Source organism: Camelina sativa, chromosome 15 (assembly GCF_000633955.1).
Source record: "Camelina sativa cultivar DH55 chromosome 15, Cs, whole genome shotgun sequence".
NCBI lineage: Eukaryota > Viridiplantae > Streptophyta > Magnoliopsida > Brassicales > Brassicaceae > Camelina > Camelina sativa.
The window spans coordinates 17359391-17368282 of NC_025699.1; the positions used below are offsets into that span (position 1 = coordinate 17359391).

General features: G+C 39.2%; 2 protein-coding genes across 8 annotated transcripts in view; both read left to right on the forward strand.

The window, feature by feature from the left end:
- Nucleotides 1-2210, forward strand: part of LOC104747048 (60S ribosomal protein L13a-2-like) — a 5349-nt gene extending 3139 nt beyond the window's left edge. The window contains exons 2-5 of one of the 2 annotated variants that reach the window (XM_019237363.1): nt 823-946; nt 1199-1315; nt 1426-1513; nt 1886-2210. In XM_019237363.1, the coding sequence (XP_019092908.1) occupies nt 823-946; nt 1199-1315; nt 1426-1513; nt 1886-2029 (473 nt within the window). In that variant the 3' untranslated portion in view covers nt 2030-2210. Of the gene's footprint in view, nt 1-605; nt 947-1198; nt 1316-1425; nt 1514-1885 lie in introns of those variants that run through there. The other variant, XM_010468616.2, reaches the window with a different exon arrangement.
- LOC104747049 (phosphatidylinositol/phosphatidylcholine transfer protein SFH9) lies at nt 4944-8874 on the forward strand. 6 transcript variants are annotated; one of them, XM_010468617.2, is made up of 16 exons: nt 4945-5271; nt 5484-5516; nt 5597-5906; nt 5991-6090; nt 6246-6512; nt 6604-6681; nt 6776-6877; nt 6965-7014; nt 7115-7214; nt 7310-7396; nt 7480-7551; nt 7649-7721; nt 7804-8180; nt 8268-8342; nt 8432-8567; nt 8678-8874. In XM_010468617.2, the coding sequence occupies exons 2-15, from the start codon at nt 5510-5512 to the stop codon at nt 8483-8485; spliced, it is 1752 nt and encodes a 583-aa protein (XP_010466919.1). In that variant the 5' UTR covers nt 4945-5271; nt 5484-5509; the 3' UTR covers nt 8486-8567; nt 8678-8874. The 6 variants fall into 6 exon arrangements, with proteins under 6 accessions (XP_010466921.1, XP_010466919.1, XP_019091998.1 ...); XM_019236453.1 differs by having other exon boundaries at nt 4945-5244; XM_010468618.2 differs by having other exon boundaries at nt 4945-5244; nt 5603-5906.

An 8892-nucleotide genomic window follows, 5' to 3' on the forward strand; every position in this document is an offset into this window, starting at 1 on the left:
AAAAAAACCTTCGATTTCGATAACACAAGAACCGCATGTTTCTCCTGCCAATCAGACAAATCCTTCTTCACATTAGCAGATGAACTCATTCCATTATCTTCATCTCCCAAAGTATTCACAGACGCTTCTTCCTCTTCTTCTTCATCTGCTTCAGAAATTAAACCCAAACTACTAAACTTAACTTCAAAAGTCAGAAAATTTGAAAAACCTAAACAAAATTGAGATCCAAAATTCGTAATTACCTTCAAGAGAGAAGTCCTTAAACGTATCAATGGTGAACGATCTGACATGATCGATTAACTCATCAGTTACTCCCAAAATCTCATCTTTACCTTCTCCTTTAACACTCGATCCACTCACCAAGCTATTCCCATCAGAAGATTTCGTCTTCTCTCCGAAAAAACTCCGTCGAATTCTCGAAGCTATATTCATTACTGGATCCTCTGAACTCTGAAGAAGAAAATTATGAAAATCTCCAATGCCTTAGTAGAAAATACTAAACGAGTTTTAAATTTTTAATTGGGCCTGGGCCTAAAACAGGCCCAATAAATTAGGGTTTAGAGAAGCTGAAACCCTAATTTCGCCATCGTATATAAATGCGCCGTTGAAGTAAAAGCCGAGACCTTTGCGAAGAGCGGAAGCTAAGGTAAGAAGCAAATCAAAGCCGAGAAGAAATGGTGTCTGGGTCAGGGATATGCTCCAAGCGTGTCGTGGTTGACGCACGTCACCACATGTGTGGTCGTCTTGCTTCGATCACAGCTAAGGAACTGCTCAATGGACAGAGTGTTGTTGTCGTCCGATGTGAGGAGATTTGTTTGTCTGGTGGTTTGGTCCGTCAGAAGATGAAGTACATGAGGTTTCTTAGGAAACGCATGAACACTAAGCCTTCTCATGGTCCTATTCATTTCCGTGCTCCGTCCAAGATCTTCTGGCGTACCGTTCGTGGGTTCGTAACCTTATCTCATAGTCTTTTTTTTTATTATGTGAATATTGAAAATAAAGATCTGAATTAGAGTTTGTTTTGTTATGATTTAGATTATGATGTTTTGTGTAGCTCGTTAGAATTTGTATCAATGGATTGATTTGTGTTTAGGTTGGCTGGTTACTATGTTTTACTTGAGTATTGATGAAATGGTTAGGTTTTGATCTGTGTATGTTTGGAAATGTAATGGAGATTTTGAAATGTGGTCATTAACAGGATGATTCCACACAAGACCAAGCGTGGTGCTGCTGCTCTTGCCCGTTTGAAGGTTTTTGAGGGAGTCCCACCTCCTTATGACAAGGTCAAGAGAATGGTCATCCCCGATGCTCTCAAGTAAGAAATCTTGAAACTTTCTTCTATTTCATAAGTTGTTTTAGATGATTAGTCCAATGTGTTTTTGGCTATCTACTGATTTTGTTTTTTTTTTCTTTGTTCTTGATTAGGGTTTTGAGGCTTCAAGCTGGCCACAAGTACTGCTTGTTGGGCCGTCTCTCTTCTGAAGTTGGCTGGAACCATTATGATACCATTAAGGTTTGTTCGCTTCTTCTGTCTGATTATACCTTCCTTTAACATCTAATGAGTTAACTTGAGCTAGTGTTGAGATCATTAATTCAAATATTCTAGGGGATTTTGATCAGTTGCGAAACCTGTTATAGTTTAGAGATTTGTTTTGCTCTGGAAACTGCTAATGCTTTATTTTGAATGCTAAAGTTGAACATGTACCCTTAATATGATGGTCTGGTGAATCTTGCTGATGTTTAATAAGATGGTCTGGTGAATCTTGCTGATGTTTAAAAGCAAAAATTTGGATCTATCATTTTAGTTGTGAGGCCATCATCTTACTGAATCTGAAGTAGAAACTGGTAACTTACGTTATTTACCTGTGGTTTAATGATTGTACAGGAGCTTGAGACAAAAAGAAAAGAGAGGTCACAAGCTGTGTATGAGCGCAAGAAGCAGCTCACCAAGCTCAGGGCTAAGGCTGAGAAGGTTGCAGAAGAGAAACTCGGATCTCAGTTTGATGTCCTTACATCAATTAAGTACTGAGAGTCGTCAGTCAGCATCTATCTTTTGTTGGTGGTTTAAGCCTTTTCTTGGTACTCGTTTTCGTTTATTTCTTTTTGATAGTATTATGGTAGACATATTTTGGATGTGTAAACGTTTTGGTTATTTTTGTTGTTTTACACAATTTCTTATGGTTAATCTTTGGAATTTTTTTTTAAAATCATTGCTGAAGCCTTTAAAGCGTTCAGAATATAATTAAATTACAAATAGGGAAAGAATACGTTGTATGCTTGATTGGCTTGTGGAAGAACAGTTTGATAAGAATAGACGAACTGGGTGTATGATCAAATTGGCCTAGGCTCTGTTAATAGGGCTAAGCGCTAGTTGTTTCTCTCTGATACGACAGCGAGTTATGTTTTCAGTGGTGGACAGATAAGTAACACGCATAGGACCTGTCTTTGGGAGAGTAACAACAATTGAAACAGCTGCTAATCCTCTAGGCCAAGGAGGATTCTGTCCGAGGAAGAGCTCGCATCTATTAGTTTAGTTGGTGAGCCATTTGTACCCCTACCTTTCGTTCCTGGTTTGTGTCCGTGTGAAAATCATGTGAAAGCATAGTGCTTTCACCCTACAACTTCCTAGTATGTGACCACCTCTTCAACATAAACAGTGTTTTTTTTTTGGTGGGAACATAAACAGTGTTTTTTGGTTCATTTGTTAGTTGCATTGCATCAATAATACAAATCAACCTAATTTGAAGTTTTCTAAATATTTTTGAAGATACCACAATTAAATTTTAGAGTATGTAAGTGTTAAAAAAAGTAATTTCTCTCTAACTTAACTTATATTTTATTAGTCCTAATAAGGAAAGCAAAAGTCCACAAGAAAGCCAAATTGAAAACTAAGACTTATAAATTTTAAAATAGAAATTTCCTATGAACGAGATATCTAGGAAAAATACGAAAGTCTAATATGACAAAGACTGAACTATGAGCCGAAATCAAATCTTATAGATAAAAACTAATCATTATCTAATACTAGTATAGATTCCTCATTACTAATTAAACCTTAATTAAAATTTGTGTAATCGCCATCACCAAAACCAAAAAAAAAAAAAAAAAAAAAAAAACAAGCCCTTTTCTCCCCTTTCTCTCCTCCTTCTCTCTAAAAAACCTAAACCTAATATTTGCGCCGCCGCCTCTCCGGTTGCTCTTTCGGCACCGGAAAAGGCTTTTCTTCTGTCATCGTCGTCCTCTGTGAGGTGGTCCTTCGTCTCCGATCTGGTTCTCTCTTGATGGTGGTTTCCGGTGTTGTTCCGGCGCGTGAAGCGGACTCTTCGTTGGAGGGGTTTGTTAGTGAAGGTTCGAAGGAGTTGCTTGAGGACGGCTTCTTGTTCGTGGCTGGAGTCAGCAGATCGGGGCTGAAGACTCTGTGCGTTAGGATTCGCCGGTGGGTTCGTTGGCTTCGGTGAGAAGTGAGAGCCGTAGTCTCTCTTTGGTGAGCTCCGAGGGTCATATCTGGTGTTTCTCTCACTGGATCCTGACTTCTCTCCGTCCAGCCGAGGCGTCATGTTACAGATCGGATTTGGCTTTGACAGGTAGGTTGGGCGGTTCTTCATTGTGGGCCTTGAATCTACAAGGGGAAGGCAGTGGTGGGTGGTTTGCATCTCCGGCAACAGAGGCGTGGTTTTCTCTTCCTCTGATGCAGCTGTGGCTTCGGTTTGGTAGGTCGGGAAGCTTCTAGATCAAGCCGCGTTTGTTCGCGGTGGAGCTTTCCCTTGGTTCACCCTTCCAATAGAAGCTGTGGTTGCGGCGGAAGTCAGAGGAAGACAGGAGGGTAAATGCTGCATCGTTGCGGTGGTTAACCTAGATGTTTCGGCATCCTTAGGGGCTATCATGGGTCCCGGGTTATGGAGGATGGATTGAGCCATCATCCTCTGTAAAACGCCATGATTTTGTGTCCACCAGACCGGATTGAAGCAAATCTACCTTGAGGTTGCGGTGGTCGCCGGAGCTGGAGGAAGCGTGTTAGATCTGAGTGAGCGGGTTGCTAGGCATGGGACCTAACTTCGCGGAGCCTAAAATCGGTTGATTGAGCATGTCAGAGGATCTGTAGCGGGTCAGGTGGTTCACCAATGAGGAATCCGAAACAGAGTTTGGTTGCTTCTGTCAAGGGTTCCGATTTGGTGTGACCGCCGCAAAGCCGTGGATCCTGCAACCACCGGCGTTCATGTTCGAGCTTCTGTCTCAAGGTCATTCAGCAGGATCCGATTGTTTTTTTCCGGCGACGGCAACGTCCTCCGTTTCTCTCTTTTTGTAACTGTTGAAACCATGTAATTTTTCAAGGCCAAGCCCATTTTTTGGGAAGGCCCATTAATATTAATATAAAATTTTACTAAAAAAAAAAAAAGAAAAGAAAAAAAAAAAGAAAAAAAACAAGTTTTTATTCTTTCATATGCAAAGAGGCCATGAATATATCAACTCACGTGGTCTACCTGTCCCTCTCCCTTTTTTGGAACCTAAAGTTAGCTACGTGGCACTTCCTCGTGTCAAATATGGCTTGGAATAAAACTATTCTGTCGGTGGACCTACCAAGAAAAATAAAACAAAATCACATAACCGAACCGAACCGAACCGAACTTAACAATCACTGTTAAAAATTGAAAATTACGGTTAGTTTTAGCTTAGAGCCTACGCGTACCGTAACCACCGCCTACTACAACAACCAAACGGACGTTTAATCTCGCCGTTAATGTGTAGTTAACTTTATTTTTTAACAAACCCTTTTATCTTTGACTAGCCGTAACGTTTAATTACTTACTCCAAATCTCGACGCATTGACTCAAAACATAAATGTTGACTGATAAAAAAAAACTCCGGTTAAATCCGGTTTACGATTCGGTTTCTTTTCTTCTCCAACTAAAGCAAGCTATAAAAATGGCGAATATAACCATCACGAAGCTTTCTCTCCTCTCTTCGTCTTCTTCGTCTCTGCATTTAATGTTGGTTTGAATACGACGCTTCGTCTTCAGCTTTCTCCAAACTACGCTCCGACGAAACCTTTATACGTATATGTATATAAAAGATTTGACTTTGTAATCTGATTGAGACGTTTTTGTTTCGAGAGAGAGAGAGAGAGAGAAAGAGAGCTTTTTATTTTTTATTTTTTTGGTTTTTGTTTACCTAAATCGGGGAAATTTAAAGAGAAAGTTCTGATTTTTTTTTTATACTCCGCGATTTCGTGAGATCGCTTATTAGGTAAGAAAAGAACTTGAATACGAAAAGGTATCGAATTTGAAATCATTTCTGGGTTTTTTTGCTGGTTCTGGATCTTTAAAATTGGGTGGGGATGAAAAAAAGGATCAATTTTTATTGGATGATTCTCGTTTCTTGATCTTGGGTTTTGATTCAATTTTAATGGGTTTTCGTATAAATCTGAGTTGAATCTGCATTTATGTTTCTGGGTTTTCACATTTTTTTCAATTCTCTCTTTGCAGATACAGAGGTTTATACGTTAATACAAATGCCAGGTAAAATTCAGATTTTGTTTTGCTAAATCTTGATTGAGTCTGATTTGGTTTGTTTTGATCGGTTCTGTTGTTTCTTTTAGCTTTAGGTGAGATACTTTTGGTTCCAGAAACTGATAAAGGAAAGAGTAAAGACGTTGTTGAGGTTTCAGAGGATGAGAAGATCACAAGAACTCGTTCTAGATCTTTGAAGAAGAAAGCAATCAAAGCTTCGAGTAAATTGACACATAGTTTAAGGAAAAGAGGGAAGCGTGTTGCTGATCAGTATGCACCTATTGTGATTGAGGATGTGAGGGATGAAGAAGAGGAGAAAGCAGTTAATGTGTTTAGAATAGCTTTGGTTTCTCTTGATTTGCTTCCATCTCGTCACGATGATTATCATACAATGTTGAGGTAATAGGACATACTAGAGGATTTGGATCTCTCAGGATTCAGTAAAGTATGTAGATTTGTCATGATAAAGGTTTGGTGTTGCAGATTCTTGAAGGCGAGGAGATTTGATATTGATAAAGCTGTTCAGATGTGGGAAGAAATGCTAAAGTGGAGGAAAGAGAATGGAGTTGATACTATAATGCAGGTTAAGGATAAGAACCTTCCTTTGAGTTGGTAAAGATATTGTTGTTTTATAAGTGCTGCAAAAACCTTTTCAAACTGAGAATTATTTTTCTAAGAATCTTTCCACATGGGTTTTTGCTGTTTTCCTAACTGGCAATGATGACTTATTCCCTTCAGGATTTTGTTTATGATGAGTACGAAGAAGTACAACAATACTATCCACATGGTTACCATGGTGTAGATAGAGATGGTCGGCCTGTCTACATTGAACGGCTTGGTAAAATTGACCCCGGCAAGCTAATGAAGGTTACCACATTGGAGCGTTTCTTGAGATATCATGTACAGGGTTTTGAAAAGACTTTTTCTGAGAAGTTTCCAGCCTGCTCGATCGCAGCAAAGAGGCACATAAATTCTTCCACAACCATAATAGATGTGCATGGAGTGGTTGGTACCTCGATATGTCCTTTCTCAACATTCTGTTTCAGTGCTACATTATTGTCACATTCTGTGTTCTTAAATGGCTCTTTTGATGCAGAGTTGGATGACCTTTAGAAAATTAGCTCAGGACCTTGTAATGCGAATGCAGAAAATTGATGGTGACAACTATCCTGAGGTGGGTGTATGAAATGAAAGCTATTTGAATGGCAAACTATACACTTTTTTACCATTGAAGAACACTAATATTAGTTTTGGTTCATTGAAGACAGACATTGAATCAGATGTACATTATTAACGCTGGAAGCGGATTCAAGCTTATATGGAACACAGTGAAAGGCTTTCTCGACCCTAAAACTACTTCTAAGATACATGTATTACATCTTCCACTTATATAAGCCTTATACAGGACTTTTCAGATGTTTCAACTTGACCAACAATTTACATTGGTTACTGCGCAGGTTTTGGGAAACAAATTTCGCAGTCACCTTCTTGAGATTATAGATCCAAGGTCAGAATTTCTACTTTATCTGTGGCAATTCAAAATAATCCAGTTTGGCTTTGTTGTTTGGAGGCTTATAAAGTTGGACTCTGTTATTTTCTTTACACAGTGAGCTTCCCGAGTTTCTGGGAGGAAGTTGTTTGTGTGCAAATGAGGGTGGGTGTATGCGATTCAACAAGGGGCCTTGGAATGATCCGGAGATAATGAAAGTATGATCCTTTTCAGCTCAACTTTATTTTGTAGATAATGGTATCTCTTGAAAAGCATTATCTAATAAAATCTCTGTTTCATATCTTACTTGTAGTTAGTGCGCTCGAGGGATGCAATGTACAAAACAAAAGAACAAGGCCTCCTGGAGAATGGAGAAGTAGCTAAATTATTTGCTTTACGGGTGAGTATTAATTTTAGTCAAGTTGTAACAGTGATTGGGTTCTGTTACTTTCTGTATTAATATCACCTTCCAATTTCTTGCAGCATCATGTAAACACAGAAATATCGTCACCTGATGGAGGACAAGCTAGGGAGAGAGAATCGCATTCTGAACATGTTAGTTTAGTATATAACGTAGTCTGGTGGTGCTCTTTTGAATGCTCATGGTATAACATTGTCAATGAACGATTGACGTGTATTCTTATGTTTCCAGGACAAACGTGCTCAGTTGAGCAATCAAGCTGAAGCAGTTGGTGTTGGGAGAATGGAACAGTCTGATTCACCAGGTAGGTGAAAGCCACCCTGTGTGCTCATGTCATGATCTATTTTAGATAAGATTCTACTAATCTGTACAACACTTTCCTGCAGATCAATTACCGAGTAATCTGACAGTAGAAAGGAACTCTCTTCAGAAGGTTGCAAGTTTGTTGGCTCGTTTTATTCTTCAACTTCTTGGCGGTCTATGTCTCATGTTCCGGATCTTGGGAAGACTTGTAAATAAGCAACCAGAGAACCAATTGAGACCGGAGGTAAGGGTTTCGGTCCCCCAGCAACACGTTCCTCCTCCTCAGGTGCAAGGAAGAGAGTCAGTTCATCCGTGTTGGCTGAGGTTGCAAAATCTGGAGACCATGGTCACAGTTTTGTGTGATAAACCCTCAAGCATTCCTCAGGAGAAAGAAGATATACTTCGTGATTCATTAGACCGCATCAAATCCATTGAGCAAGATTTACAGAAGACAAAAAAGGTAAACTATAGACTCATTCTCTGATTTGTTTCAGGATCTATGTGTCTCCAGGCATTAGACTTAAGTTAGGATTTAATGTTGTGACAGGCACTCTTTTTGACCGCTTCAAAACAAATTGAACTCGCTGAGTGTTTGGAAAACTTGAAAGAGAGCAGCTCAACGGTAAGGGTTTAGTCTTCTCTTATGTGAACGCTTGGGATCGAACTCTGTGTGCATCAATATGAAACATTCTTCTTCTTTGCGTAACGCAGGGAATGCGTTCGTGCTGGCCAAGACATTGCAGAAACTTCCAAGCTGAAACCTGACTTGCAGAATAGATTTATCTTTGAGTCTCATATCCAAAGTCTCTGCATAGCTATTACTTCAGCCTCTTAACCATTATTACAGGTGAGAAATATCACTCTCATCTCTTGTCATATACTCCAACTAAATTTTGTGTTTGTTTTGCTCAGCTAGACTTCTTCTTATCCTCCTTTAATGGTTTTTGGTTTTTTCAGATGGTATATATATAAAAGGCAAAATGGTACATAAAGTGAAACTGAAGAGTGAAGAGGGAGAGCTTACAATTGTTTATTTACCAGTTTCTTTAGGTTAGAAAACAGAGGAATTAGTGAACTTATTTGGGATTTTAGTTTTTTTCCATAACGATTCTATTGCACATCATTGTTGTATAGTATATAATCCAATAGTTGTGGGGGGGGGGGGGGGGTTT